Here is a 15,348-nt window from a genome sequence, read left to right as displayed (position 1 = left end):
TTTAAATCCTTTTTTCTATAAATCTGCATTTTCACATCTGTAAGTCACATGCAGCACCTGTTTAGTTTCACATCTGAAAGTGAAAGTGGAGATTTATAGTAAAAAAGGATTTAAGTATTGATCTGTTTCTCATCCACAGAGCTGAGATATTTGTTCTAAATTATCTTTATTTGTGTTCAGCAGAATAAAGAGTCAAACACATCTGGGATGGCATGAAGGTGAGTAAATGATGACAGAATTTTCATTTTTAGGTGAACTATACTTTTAACATTCCAACATTCTTAATATAAAAATGTTAACTTATATAATCATATAAATTAAGGGTGTGGCCCCTGACCTGAAGATGAGTAACTGATCTAATACATGAAGTCTCTAGAATCTAACACCACTAGATGGAGCCCAGTATTTAAAACAATTTATTATAGAAACGAGATTACAACTTCATACTTTAATATTGTTTTCCAGTTACAAACTACATAATGTCTTTATTCAAATATTATAAAAATATATTCATTGTTTATATAGTTCTTTATCTGGCTGATATTATTTCAGTCTCTGGATTCTCCTTGTTCCTCTGAAGGATTGCAGTAAATTCCCCTTATTATATTATATCTCAGTTTCTCATGAATGTCAATACATCAGTTCAGATCGTGGATTGTTGTGCTCGGAGTGATCCATCAATAACAGGTAACAGATTTATCAATAATTATTGGTTTTGGTTGAAGCTTGTAAACTCAAACTTTCACTTCGTGTGTTCCGCGTTTATCAGAGGACACATTTAAAGGCAAAGCTCAATCTTTTGTACATTAACTGATGTTGAATAATGTTTTGAGCTTAATCTAATACAGATTAATTATCGACCGATTGACTTTGTAAAGTTGTGTAAGAATAGAGATCAAGTCGTGACGTCACCGTTCGCGTCACTCGTGAATAAAAGCTTCAGTTGCTGTTGCGGCGCGTCATTCACATGAAACTCTCGGGATCATGATCATTGACGGAGTTTCTGAGGGTTATTCGGTTCTTCTGGACCGGGACACGGATGTCATGACGAGTCCGGTCCACCTGTGGTCATTCTACGGTTGTTCTTCTCCAACAGAACCGGATCTCTCGGCCGGGTCTCCGAGTTCTGATTCGGATCAGAGCTTTAGCAATTCAACCAGCGGTACGATATTATTAATAATTCATACAATTATTCATAGAATATCAAAAGTCTGTTGATAAAATGTAATATTACTGGAAAACAGCGTTAGTGAAATAAATCTATCGTGTTGGATTGAGTGTTCCAGTTACCACAATAATATAATTAAATAACACCTCTAACCCTTTCATTGTGTTTTAGAGGACATTAATCAAATAAAGTAAATAAAGTTAAAAGTTGAAATGTATTTTCCTCTAAAGTTGAATCGTTCAGGTATCAAGGTGTGCGTGTGAAGAACACGGTGAAAGAATTGATCATGCAGAAACGTCATCACGAGATACAGGTGAATATTTTAACCCTTCTGTGACCTTTTCATTTGTGTTTTTTCGATCATTTCAGCTGTGTATTTATCAAAGGAGTGTATTTTTGGGGAGAATTTTGATATTTCAACCTCAGTTCCTATAATACATCTATAACACACTGTGTACACAAAATAGTTACACTCAGGACCTTCAGGACAAAAATGTCCGCATTGAAACCCATTAAAACTGCAATATTTGATCCCAGTGCCATTAAAGCATAAAATCATGAATTCTACGATATTATGCTTTCATTCCAGAGCTCTGGCTTCAAAATGTACATGTTTAATATTTTCCACCAGATGGCGCCATTTTTCTCATGTTTAGCCTATGGAGCAAATACAAGCTTTTCCCCTATTCTCTGTTTGCTGTATTATAGAGCACTGCAGGACAACTGAATAAATGATGCAGATAAAATTGTGTGTGTGTGTTGGTATGGATGTCAGAGTGTGTTTTGTATGTGTGTATTGAGAAATTTGTATGTGTGTGTGTAAAAAACAACAGTGGCATTATGTAAACAAACTCATTTAAAGGGTTAAAATCCTCAAAATGAATGAATATTTGGTAGTTATGATCAGGACTGATGTTGGTTAAAAAAAGAACTCATTGAAAGTGGAAAATAATATTAATATATAATATTATTATGGCGGTTTTTTGATACAGACGTTTTTGTCCTCTAAGAACCTCGGAGTAACATTTTTATATTGACACACAAGGTTTAAATCACATCTCAGGAAATATACACATTGTTTTAATTCTGCTGCTTCATTATAAACATATATAAATGTATATAATTGTTTTTTCACAGGCTCAGCAATATCACATTGAAGTCGAGTGTCCAGGTAAATACAGTGTTTTAATCCTAACAATTTGTTTGTTAAGTTTCTGGAATATAATATTTTATTTCCTTGTAGAGATAACTCGAGTGCTGCAGGCAACAAAGAGATGTGCAGAAAATATTTCTCAAATTCCAGTGAAAAGAGCTGCAACAGACGACACAAACATCCTGGTACATTCATGAGTTTATATTCATTGATATTATTTTACATGCTGTACAGCTGAATAAGAATGCCATTGTTTGTTTCTTTTGTGTTGTACTAAGTTCACATTTGTGAGAATTTTGATTCGATTGAAGCTTCATTATGAATCTTGTCAAATAACTCAATAAAAATGATCTGTTTTCTCTTCTAGTCTCCATGCAGTGAGAGTTTGTTCAGTGAGTCCGAGATGTTGGACGATATCGGTGACATTCTGTCTAAAGATCGAGTCTCCATTGATTCTGTGACAGTACGAGGGTTTAACAGTGTCCCGATGTGCACTTCACCTGAAGAACACATCCCACTTCAGTCACTTTATACTGATGTAGAAAAGCACATGTACAGCGGCGTTCATCAGCTGCAGTCCATACAGAACACGTTCAGCTGCTCTGTGCTCGTGCCCACACTCAGTGCCACCACAGTGCCACCGGTTTCTTTCTTTGAATGGCAGATTCAGCAAGAGGAGGAGAAACTGGCCGGTTTGAGCCACACGGAGCTCATCGCTAGAGATGGCGACGGAGACACGTGAGCTATACAACAAATGCAAATTAAATGAAAAGTACCAATTCAAATCATTATCACTTAAAGATTCACAACGTCTTGATTGAGCCGTGAACTGATGTTGTGACTGTTGCAGGTTCTTACACATCGCAGTAGCTCAGGGACGCAGAGCGCTGGCGTACGTGCTCGCCAAAAAAATGGCCACCATTGGCATGTTGGACTTGAAAGAACACAACAGACAGGTCAGTGCCGTTTGACTGATGTCATGAACTGTGAATGTGAACGCTCGTTACTGAACGCACCCCTGTATGACGTTGACATGAACACACCTGCACACACTCCCTGTTATTAACTCATTATCTCATATGATCTCATTCTTCCTCCAATCAGAGTGCGTTCCAGGTGAGTATTGCAGCAAATCAACATCTGATTGCACAAGATCTTCTTTCACTCGGAGCAGAAGTCAACACGCTGGACTGCTGGGGTCGATCTCCATTACATGTGTGTGCTGAGAAAGGCCACAACAACATGTTACAGGTGCCATTTGCTGTTTACTCTCTTTCCCTCAACAGACCACCACACTGTTTTTATTAACCAAATATATGCAGGTTTGACTCTGATTTGATCAACTGATATCACGTCACAGGATATCACTTATTCACTAAAAACAAATTTAAACCTCTTTAACCTCCTGAGATCCGAGCGTGATTGCTGTGTGGATTTTCCATTTCCCATTTTGATTTGTAACTAGTAGCCCCTAATAAATTAGCAAAACAATCTTAAATTCTAGAGCAAATACTTTTTCTAAAAATGTTTGTCCCCATATGTGGACAGCGGGACTAAGCTGTGAAATTTTAAATAAGTCAAAGTTGTTCATTATGTTTCAGGAGTGTTGATTATTCATGTTTTTGAGACGTTACAGACATTACATCAGAAATTAGCATAATTAATTCAGATTCAAAGTAATGTCCAGCATCATCCAATCACTGCCAACCATGTTAAAATAAAATGATACATTATAAATTCTGAATCTATGTACTGATTATCATTGTCACATGTCTGTCAAACATGTTGAGTGATCCAAACATCATCTGCAGCCTGAAACTGAACTTTTGATCAGATTTTAGGAGTGAATGCACTTAACTGCATAGAGAGCTATAGGATGCTCCCTTGCTCCCTATTTAGTGAATGACTTAACCTCCAGTGTGCTGTCTGTCTGCACTGGTCTCAGAACAGTTCGAAATGCACCTTATTTTCATCCTAACTCCATATAAAGCCTCTGAAAGCAACATTTTTCAGCTTTTGCATGAATACATTGATTCTCAGTGTGATGTACAGTAAATATAGGATATTTGAACTGAAACCGAACATCCACGTATGTGGTCATTGTGTTTAACAGCGTGCCGTTTCCCGGGCATATCGGATGAAACCAGAGACTCTAATCTTTTGACTCAAACAGGTTTTAATGTAAAAACTTAATGAGGTTTCTTACCAGATGTAGTTTTGTTGATGTTTCTCCCAAAGACAAACTCTGCTGTGATCAGTGCCATGTTGTTTTGTCACATGACAGAGTCTCCCGAACTGAGATCAGTCAGTTTAAATGAATTTAAATTATGCGTTGCGTATAGTGAAGACAAAGTACAACGTCCACGCATGTGTACGCGGGGTCACACAAGGTTAAACCAAGTGGTAAAAGGTCCCGGTTGTCTGTGAATTCACACTGTCTCTAAAAGTGGACTCAGATCTCATTTTGGTCAATAGTTTTTTAAGATACTCCTCAGAATATGCATCATGAGTGTCATCATTACCTTTGCACCTGCAATCAAAAATGTTTGTAATTGCAGCAAAATAAAGTGAAACTGGCATTCTTTGCGTTCAAGTGTTATAAATGAAGCGCACCACGGATGTAAAGTGAACTGAGCTCAAAGCAGCTCCTGAAACAGATTCACTTATAAGCCAGAATTCTTGTGATCTTATTTCAGACAAAGTGTGAAACCTGTTCATGAACTCAGTATATCACACTTATCGTCATAACGATAATAACAATAATCAAGTACAGCTCTTGATCTCTCATGTAAATGTCTCTTCTGTCAGTAAAGTTTCCTCGTCTATAATATTTTTAACACCTGCTCATTTTTTCATCATCTCTCAACAGTCGCTGTTTTTTCCATCATAATAATAATCTCAAACTTCCTCATAACACAGTTGTCTCATGTGCATTTCCTCAAAACAACAGCATGCAAAAATTCCCCCATCCAGCAAAACTGGTCGTGTGGCACAAAACCTCTTTGATAAAAGTCAGAAACAACAAGCCTGTGTGTCTGTCGGCATTAACGGTTGACAGATCATGTCACGCAAACACTGTAACGATCATTAACTCTGTTTCTGGGAACATTCCAGAAGTTAATTCTCAAACACTCCCACAGTGCGGAACGTGTTCAGATCTGTTTTCTTCTGTCTGAAACTTTTATTGCTCTCATCAGGTGATTCAGAAATATATGCAGACTAGCGGCCGACACGTCAACATGGAGATGGTGAACTATGATGGTCAGTTTGATCTTTTATCAGCAGGTTTATTATTCATTCTAACTGCTGCTGAAGAAGAACAATGAGAGATGTTTTTCTGTTGGTGTTTGTAGGACTCACAGCTCTACACGTGGCTGTTCTGTCCCATAATGCCGTGGTGCAGGAGCTGTCATGTCACATGACCCCGTCGTCGGCTCACACTGTGGCTCTGGTCCAGAGGAGGAAACATCTGAGTGACTGTATCAACACACTGCTGCTCATGGGAGCTTCTCTTGAGACGAAGGTGAATGTTGTTCTGTTTGTGAGTTTCTTTTGTGTTAGTGTGTGTTGTGTTTCATCAGTCAAGTGTTTTTATTGGTTTGAAACAGGACCGTAAAAGCGGTCGCACGGCTCTGCACATCGCTGCTGAAGAGGCAAACGTCGAGCTGCTGCGTGTTTTTCTGGACCAATCTAATTACTTCTCTGTGATAAACGCAAAGGTCAGTTGACAGTATCGAGTCTCATTCACTTGGGTCGGGTTGCACCAGCTGTGTGTAAAGTCTCACTTAAAGGGACAGTTCACCCAAAAATGGAAATGTCATCAGTTACTCACCCTCATGCCATCCCAGATGTGTATGACTTTCTTTCTTCTACAGAACACAAATGAAGATTTTTAGAAGAATATTTCAGCTCTATAGGTTCATACAATGCAAGTGAATGGTGACCAAAACTTTGAAGCTCCAAAAAGCACATAAATGAGCATAAAAGTAATCCATACGACTCCAGTGGTTTAATCCATGTCTTCAGAAGCAATTCAATCGGATTTGGGTGAGAACAGACCAAAATATAACTCCTAGAGACTGCAATGGCAAGATGTACAATGAAAAAAGAGTTATATTTTGGTCTGTTCTCACACAAATCCAATTGAATCGCTTCTTTGTGCATATCACCATCTACTGGGAAATGAGGTGACTTCAAAGTTAAAAAAGGACTTAAACGTTGATCTGTTTCTCACCACACCTATCATATCACTTCTGAAGACATGGATTAAAACACTGGAGTCTTATGGATTACTTTTATGCTGCCTTTATGTGCTTTTTGGAGCTTCAAATTTCATATCAGCATTCACTTTTTGTATGGACCTACAGAGCTGAAATATTCTTCTAAAAATCTTCATTTGTGTTCTGCAGAAGAAAGTCATACACATCTGGGATGGCATGAGGGTGAATAAATGATGAGAGGATTTTCATTTTTGGGTGAACTGTCCCTTTAAGACAAGGTATAGAGTTCAAACTAAGGGTTAGTAACTAGTAGTTAGTTTATAACTAAGTCAATGCTTAATTTGGTTGCACCACCAGTTCTTAACACAAGACTGAGTTTGTAGGTCGTAAGCTCTCCGTAAAGCAATGCGCAGTCACATAATATGAAGTTTACCTTTATTGATCCAATAAGCAGACCTCAGTTTTGTCAACAGAAGTGTTGAAAGCCATGCACTTCAGTTTTATCTTGTTACTGTTCATGTTTAAACCTTTTTTGTCTCATGCAACCATCAGTGGTAATAAATAACATTACTGCTGAAATATGATATGTAAAAATAATTAAATATAATCAATAATATATTTAAATATGTAAATAATAATATTCAGGAACTGGTATCTAAAATTTAATGAAGAACAATAAATAAATACTGATATAACTGACTAGAAAAATTGACATTCATTTTAATATCTTAAATCAGAGAGCAACACTCTCTGAAAAAGTGCATCATTTTGATCGCTTTAATGCTGAAGAAGTCTGTGTTTTACATAATATTCTCTCTAGTAAATGTACAGTTGAAGTCAGAAGTTTACATACAGTTAGGTTGAAGTCATTAAAACATATTTTTTAACCACTCCACAGATTTAATATTAGCAAACTATAGTTCTGGCAAGTCATTTAGGACATCTAATTTCTGCATGACACGAATAATTTTTCCAACAATTGTTTACAGACAGATTGTTTCACTTTTAATTGACTACATCACAATTCCAGTGGGTCAGAAGTTTACATACACTAAGTTAACTGTGCCTTTAAGCAGCTTGGAAAATTCCAGAAAATGATGTCAAGCCTTTAGCCAATTAGCTTCTGATAGGAGGTGTACTGAATTGGAGGTGTACCTGTGGATGTATTTTAATGCCTATCTTCAAACTCAGTGCCTCTTTGCTTGACATCATGAGAAAATCAAAAGAAATCAGCCAAGACCTCAGAAAAACAATTGTGAACCTCCACAAGTCTGGTTCATCCTTGGGAGCAATTTCCAAACACCTGAAGGTACCACATTCATCTGTACAAACAATAGTATGCAAGTATAAACATCATGGGACCACACAGCCATCATACCGCTCAGGAAGGAGACACATTCTGTCTCCTAGAGATGAACGTAGTTTGGTGTGAAAAGTGCAAATCAATCCCAGAACAACAGCAAAGGACCTTGTGAAGATGCTGGAGGAAACAGGTAGAAAAGTATCTATATCCACAGTAAAACGAGTCCTATAACAACATAACCTGAAAGACTGCTCAGCAAGGAAGGAGTGGCCATCACAAAGCCCTGACCTCAATCCGATAGAACATTTGTGGGCAGAACTGAAAAAGCGTGTGTGAGCAAGGAGGCCTACAAACCTGACTCAGTTACACCAGTTCTGTCTGGAGGAATGGGACAAAATTCCAGCAACTTATTGTGAGAAGCTTGTGGAAGGATCCCCAAAACATTTGACCCAAGTTAAACAATTTAAAGGCAATGCTACCAAATACTAACAAAGTGTATGTAAACTTCTGACCCACTGGGAATGTGATGAAAGAAATAAAAGCTGAAATAAATCATTCTCTCTACTATTATTCTGACATTTCACATTCTTAAAATAAAGTAGTGATCCTAACTGACCTAAGACAGGGAATGTTTTCTACGATTAAATGTCAGGAGTTGTGAAAAACTGAGTTTAAATGTATTTGGCTAAAGTGTATGTAAACTTCTGACTTCAACTGTAAATGAGTGTAAATGTCAAAATCATCATATACGTTGAAAGGATTGAAGTTTGTCATGCAAATCATGAGATTTTGATGTCATTTAATCAGTTTGTATTTTTATTTCATCCATTACTCCTGGTTAGAGACTTCCGTAAATATTTAGTTTAAACATATAATTACGCTTCATCTAAGTTTAATGGTGCAATGCTCAAATATTTAGGAGTGCGTAAATTGTAACTAGTAAAAGTTGTAATTACGCACAGCTGGATACTAACCCAGTATATCATGTGACTTCTCGTTGTGTGATGTCATTGGCAGTCGTTTAACGGGAACACGGCACTGCACATGGCGAGCGCTCTACAGGGTCGGCAAACTCAAGCAGATGCGGTTCATTTACTGCTGCGACGAGGAGCTGATCCGAGCACCAAGAATCTGGAGAACGAGCAGCCCGCACAACTCGTGCGCGACGGTCCGCTGGGAGAACAGGTATTACCAACTCAAACTAATATTTCATATATATTTATCTCTGAGAGAAACAGATCAACAGATAAAGTTTTAATTAGCATTTATTAAACTAATTTGAATATCGTCACATTTTATTTCTGTGATTCTGCAGGTGCGCCGGATCCTGAAAGGTCGAGGGCATTCCCGCTCTTGAGCGCCGGTCCGATTCTTCCCTTAAGAAATGCTGTCAGTCAGACAGTTCGGTCTGTACAGATTCATTTGCCCGTCAGGCAGATGTCGGTTGTTTCTATGAAACAGTTTCATCATTGTTCACTATTGAGTAGTCGACAGCACAAGAACGAGAGAGCAACAATTCAGAAAATTAACAAATCTAAGACGTGCAGATTTGAAAGAATGAAGGAAGATAAAATGTAAGAAAGAAACGGGTTCAGTCTGAATCAGATTTAGTTCTCTGAAATGTTGCGTTTGTCTGGTGCGGAAAGGTTTGCTAACTTTAATCTCTATATAATCGTCACATAATTCTTTTTTTTCTAAATATGTTTTATCAGATGATATTTTAACGTGGTGGTTTGTATGTTAAATAAACATGTTGAGTTTGAGTTTAATCTAACTTTAAACCTGTTTAACCGGAACATTCCAGATACGTGACGAGCGTTTGTTCATATGGCGTGTTATTTTTCAATGAACTCTTTGTGAGATCACATGATTGCTGTTGGACTCTCTTTCAAAATCCTTTAATTATTTCAGATTATTATTTTAATTATTCTAATGTTACTGTTAATGAAGTTCAACAGTTAAACTCTGATGTAAACTGACACAAACATGATTTAAGAGTTTATGAAAACAGAGAGATGATGTAAGTGTGTTAGAACAGCGCTATATGATAATACTGATTATGTTTTCACGGTGATGGGAATTTTATTCTGTATTTATTGTGTCTTCATAAAGAGTGTTTTTCATCGATGTAGGAATTGAGTGTCATGTTTTTCTTTGTGAAATTCATTTAAGTCATTTGATATTCTGTATGTATGTATTGTTCACTGTAATTGAATCTCAAATAAAGATTATCTGTAATCTTTTCTCACGAGATGGTTCAGTGATGTAAAACTCAGATTTCAGAAAATCTTCAGAACAAAAAAGATTTAAAGCAGAAAACTGAGACGAGGAAATCCCTTAGACCTGCTCTGTACATGAGAAATAAGAATGAAAAACGATCAGATCTTGTTATTACAATATTTGTAATGATTATAATTCTATTAATGATGTTTGGTTTGAATCTGTTTCCTGTCAGTCATACTCTCATGGACGTTCTGTCCTTGTTTTGTATTTCTCTGTTATTTAACACTCATCAGCTCATGACATGAATCAGGTGTGTTACATTAGAGAAACATCATAAATGATGTCTCAAAGAATTGAGAAAAACTGATCAAAAGGTTTTTAAGAATCATGGCAAACCATTTCAGTCAAGTGTGTTTTCACTGTAAATATGATAGAAACACGGAAGACAAAAGATCATTTTAAAAAAGGAAAGTGAAATTAATATGTCTTTATATAACACACGGAAGTTTTCCTCATTGTATTTTGAGTGTTGAGACTGACGAAACATTAGACACTTTTGGAAACTTGCAGAGTGAAAAAAATGAACTAAAAATTTTTTTCATTAATGAGCCGTAGACTTCTGCATTCATGAGGTTTCTCTGTTTCAGATATTTCACGTGTGTGTGTGTGTGTGTGTGTGTGTGTGTGTGTGTGTGTGTGTGTGAGTGAGTGTGTCTGTGTGTGTGTGTGTGTGTGTGTGAGTGAGTGTGTCATTGTGTGTGTGTGAGAGTGAGTGAGTGTGTGTGTGTGTGTGAGTGAGTGTGTGTGTGTGAGAGTGAGTGTGTGGGTGTGTGTGAGTGTGTGTTTGTGTGTGTGAGTGAGTGTGTGTGTGTGTGTGTGTGTGTGTGTGTGTGTGAACTTTAACCCTTCATTGTGGTTCTGGAATCTCAGTTGTTTCGGATGGCACAAGTGAGTGACAAAGCATGACAACCGAAACTTGCGCAAATGAGAGTGTCTTGAGTGTACTTTTGAAAATGTTTACTCATGTAATTTTTTAATGTTGTTTCCAGCCTGATGACAATGTTATTTTAATAATTCTCTCACTAACACAACTGAAAGTGTTGTTGTTGGTCATGTTTCATAAACACAAAGAGTGATTAAAGTGTGTCTATAGTATCAGAGATTATTAGTGAATACTTTGAGAAAATAATAAACACTGTGACATTGCAAAAAAAAAAACAAAAAAAATAAAAAATAAAAAATAAAATAAATTGGATGAAAAGTCACCATGTTTTCTTTTTTACAAATTAAATGCATTTCGGAAACATCCAGGAATATTTCACTGGCCATGTAAATGATACACAAATGATTGATTTCAACGAACCTCTTTTGTGTATAATATTGTGTTTATTGAATAACTGTCATGTGTGTTTCTACCAGTAAATGAGCTGAAAGCTTCAGTTTCCATTCTCTTCATGTTCAATCAGTCATATAAATTACACGTGATTTATGTCCGGTCTTTTTTTGTATTTTTTTATTTTTATTTTTTTATATAAAGAATGAGGTTAAAGGTTATGGCAAAATTCAATATAGTGTTTCTATTTCATATTTTACACTTAAACATGAGCACAAGTTACTGTATTTATTTACATAACATGTTATTATTTTTTGATAAAATAAAACAGAATTAAACTTAAGTGTTTATTGTTTTCAAACATCTTTCTGAATACACCCCTGTCTGCCATTGATCAAACAAACAGATGGCCCCGCCCCCATCTCACATCATTGGTTGAGTCAATGTCGTTGTCGGGCTGGATGTTTTTGAGAAAACATGAGTATTTTAATATATAAAAAGTCACACACTTCAGCTTAAATACAGATATTTAAATGAAACGCATGTATGAACTATTAATTGCAGTACTGTTCATTTAAAGTATCTGATACAGAAATAAATGTAATTAATGATAATTTATAATGAAATGTCTCCCTCTGGTGTCGTGAGTGTTACAGCAGCAGGAGAGTTTTGCAGCAGTGTGGCATTAAAGTGACGGTTTGCTTTCCGGCAGTGTGTCGCTGGATGAAGATGAGGAGGAAGATGAAGATGTCTGAAAGTCACGCTGTGGCGGGAAATGAAATGCCGAATAATAAAAAACAGAAATTAAGTAGCGATGAAAACAGTAACCCCGAACTGTCCGGAGACGATAATGTATGTGTATTTTGCGCTCTTTCTGTTTAATACGAGTGTGTGTTTGTGTCGCTACACGTGAATGAAGTTTCAACGCAATATTCAGCAGTATTTATAATCGAGATATGTGTATTAATGTGTTTTATTATCAACGTCTCGTGTGTTTATTGAGAAATTATCAGCTCAATCTCTTCATGTAATTGATATAATAATTATTCTAATGTAACTGCGTGTTTCAGTATTGAGAATATAAGACTGTGTGTGTAATTAATGTAGTTCTGCTCAGTAAATGTTGATTATTTAACAGTAAATCGTGTTTACAGGATGATGCGGTCAGTGTTGAAAGTGGCACTAACACAGAACGGCCAGATACCCCCACCAACACCGCTAATGCCCCGGGCAGGAAGAGCTGGGGTAAAGGCAAATGGAAGTCTAAGAAATGTAAATATTCCTTCAAGTGTGTCAACAGTCTGAGGGTAAGTGTGAAGTGTTTCTGTATGAAATAGTCCTGAAAGATTCCTGATGATGATTGATGTGTAATAACACACAGGAGGATCATGGACAGCCATTATTCGGGGTTCAGTTTAACTGGAACAGTAAAGAAGGAGATCCACTGGTGTTTGCCACCGTCGGCAGTAACAGAGTGAGTGGCAAACTGCTCAATATATTCAGTAAACACAAATATAAGTGTCTAATGTTTGTTGTTTTTGCAGGTTACGCTATACGAGTGTCATTCTCAAGGAGAGATTCGACTCCTGCAGTCATATGTAGATGCGGATGTATCCTTTAATAACACTCATTGGGTTTTTATTCTGTTTGTTTAAACATTGTCATTGTAGTTTTGGTGTTATTCCCTTGATTTCTGAACTCACTAGGCAGATGAAAACTTTTACACTTGTGCTTGGACGTTTGACACCAGCACTAGTCATCCGTTACTCGCTGTGGCCGGTTCCCGTGGCATCATTCGGATCATCAACCACATCACAATGCAGTGTGTCAAAGTGAGAATGGGTTCATAATATGAATAAACTGAATTTTTGATGCAAACAGTATTTGTGCATTAGTGCAGTCATGTGTGTCGGTTGTTTCTTCACCCATATTTACACTCATGACATTATTTTATGTGTAGCATTATGTCGGTCATGGTAACGCCATCAACGAACTCAAATTTCATCCAAGGGATCCAAACCTTTTGCTGTCAGTCAGTAAAGGTGAGTCAGTCTCAGTAACATACTGATGCTGTTTCTGTGCGTGTTGTTTTAACATGTCGTGTGTAAATCAGATCACGCCCTGCGTCTGTGGAACATTCAGACTGATACACTGGTGGCCATTTTTGGAGGTGTTGAAGGTCATCGTGACGAGGTCTTGAGCGCAGTGAGTTTAAAGTGGCTTCACGGTTTCTTAAAGCTTGTGCTCGCTAATTTTAATGGTTGATCAGATTGACATCAACATTAGTGAGCAGTGACTTGAATCCTCTTGTGTTTGTAGGATTTTGACCTGCTGGGTGAGAAGATCATGTCGTGTGGAATGGATCACTCACTGAAGCTCTGGAGAATCAACTCTGAGAGGATGCAGAAAGCTATTCGTGGATCATACGAGTATAACCCCAGCAAAACCAACCGGTTAGCCTTTATTAACTCATGATCTTTACTCAAGCACCTTACAGTGCAGATTGTAAGAAGTCTTTGTTTTTCAGGCCTTTTGTGTCTCAGAAGATTCACTTCCCAGACTTTTCCACACGAGACATTCACAGGAACTATGTCGACTGCGTTCGCTGGCTTGGAGATTTGATTCTCTCAAAGGTCGTTTCAACTGAAGCACAAAAGCCAATCGGCATCACCACAATACACACACTTTAACACCTCATTATTAATTACACAATCATTTAATAACTCCTCTGTCATCTTTCTCTTGTAGTCATGTGAAAATGCCATAGTGTGTTGGAAACCTGGGAAAATGGAAGACGATATTGACCACATTAAACCGAACGAGTCGAATGTGACGATTCTCGGCCGCTTCGATTACAGCCAGTGTGATATTTGGTACATGCGATTCTCGATGGACTTCTGGCAAAAGGTATAAATAATTTCTTGGAATATACAGACAATGTGGATACAGTCAAAACAAAAACGTGTCAAAGTTCTTGTTGGTCCAGATGAGCCAATAAGCTGTAGGCAACTTGTAGATCACAGATGAGGTCATGAAATAGTTTATGGAAGAGCATCGGTCTGTTAAGCACGTGAATTGAGGAGTGTGTTTCACCTTCTCAGATGCTCGCTCTGGGAAATCAAGTCGGAAAGCTCTACGTTTGGGATCTAGAAGTAGAAGATCCTCATAAAGCCAAGTCAGTGTTTTTCAGCATCATTCTGTATCCACCAGTTTTGTTCTGCTGGTTTTATTTACGTCTCTGTTCGGTGTTCTTCCTCAGGTGTACCACACTTACTCTTCCTAAATGCACATCGGCCATCAGACAGACGAGTTTCAGTCGAGACAGCAGTATTCTCATCGCAGTGTGTGACGATGCATCTATCTGGCGCTGGGACAGACTGCGCTGATTAATTCACTGTGTAATTAATGAAATAAAGGATCAGGATCTGTTGTTTTATTTTGGCTTTTGAGATTACTCAGATGTATCTTCACTCTGCTTTTGTTTTTGTGCTACTGTTTTACTGTCTGACTTTAATAAAGTCTATTTTTATAACCTTTATCTTTCTGCATTCTTTAAACAGTTAAATTGTTGTGATGTTAAACCCAACACTCATTCACTGTTATTGTATTAAATATTAAACAGGTTATCAAATGTATTTTTATTAACAGACTATGCATTAAAGCTGCTGTAAGTAATTTAATGTTTGCATGACAGATATCAGTGATTTCACACCTGTATCAGAGAAAACACATCGAAGTCAAATAAGCGTCCCGCGCCCGTTTAACCAATCAGAAACGCTTTGTTCCCGTATTACCAATCAGAAACGCTTTGTGCCCGTTTAACCAATCAGAAACGCTTTGTGCCCGTTTAACCAATCAGAAACGCTTTGCGCCCGTTTAACCAATCAGAAACGCTTTGTGCCCGTATAGCCAAAGATCGGGTTGGACGACTTCTTTGGAGGGGCGTGG

General features: G+C 37.4%; 2 protein-coding genes across 3 annotated transcripts; both read left to right on the top strand.

The window, feature by feature from the left end:
• The first annotated feature begins 74 nt into the window (after nucleotides 1-74).
• nfkbiz (nuclear factor of kappa light polypeptide gene enhancer in B-cells inhibitor, zeta) lies at nucleotides 75-10,092 on the top strand. Of its 2 annotated transcripts, none has more exons than XM_051702063.1 (12): nucleotides 75-218; nucleotides 1,399-1,481; nucleotides 2,306-2,339; nucleotides 2,412-2,506; nucleotides 2,689-3,059; nucleotides 3,172-3,277; nucleotides 3,426-3,572; nucleotides 5,519-5,582; nucleotides 5,675-5,844; nucleotides 5,930-6,040; nucleotides 8,862-9,029; nucleotides 9,160-10,092. In XM_051702063.1, exons 2-12 carry the CDS (start codon nucleotides 1,455-1,457, stop codon nucleotides 9,199-9,201), a joined length of 1,335 nt encoding a protein of 444 aa, XP_051558023.1. In that variant the 5' UTR covers nucleotides 75-218; nucleotides 1,399-1,454; the 3' UTR covers nucleotides 9,202-10,092. The 2 variants fall into 2 exon arrangements, with proteins under 2 accessions (XP_051558023.1, XP_051558022.1); XM_051702062.1 differs by lacking the exon at nucleotides 75-218 and adding an exon at nucleotides 883-1,162.
• Nucleotides 10,093-12,102: 2,010 nt separating this feature from the next.
• eed (embryonic ectoderm development) lies at nucleotides 12,103-14,936 on the top strand. The gene is made up of 12 exons (XM_051702077.1): nucleotides 12,103-12,252; nucleotides 12,555-12,707; nucleotides 12,782-12,874; nucleotides 12,945-13,010; nucleotides 13,107-13,232; nucleotides 13,361-13,442; nucleotides 13,514-13,605; nucleotides 13,720-13,853; nucleotides 13,928-14,033; nucleotides 14,149-14,307; nucleotides 14,502-14,575; nucleotides 14,660-14,936. The coding sequence occupies exons 1-12, from the start codon at nucleotides 12,124-12,126 to the stop codon at nucleotides 14,784-14,786; spliced, it is 1,341 nt and encodes a 446-aa protein (XP_051558037.1). The 5' UTR covers nucleotides 12,103-12,123; the 3' UTR covers nucleotides 14,787-14,936.
• Nucleotides 14,937-15,348: the final 412 nt, after the last annotated feature.

The sequence above is a fragment of the Myxocyprinus asiaticus genome, chromosome 7, assembly GCF_019703515.2.
Source record: "Myxocyprinus asiaticus isolate MX2 ecotype Aquarium Trade chromosome 7, UBuf_Myxa_2, whole genome shotgun sequence".
Taxonomy (NCBI): domain Eukaryota; kingdom Metazoa; phylum Chordata; class Actinopteri; order Cypriniformes; family Catostomidae; genus Myxocyprinus; species Myxocyprinus asiaticus.
The sequence above is the reverse complement of the archived record's forward strand: the minus strand, read 5'-3'. Positions and strand labels throughout refer to the sequence as shown.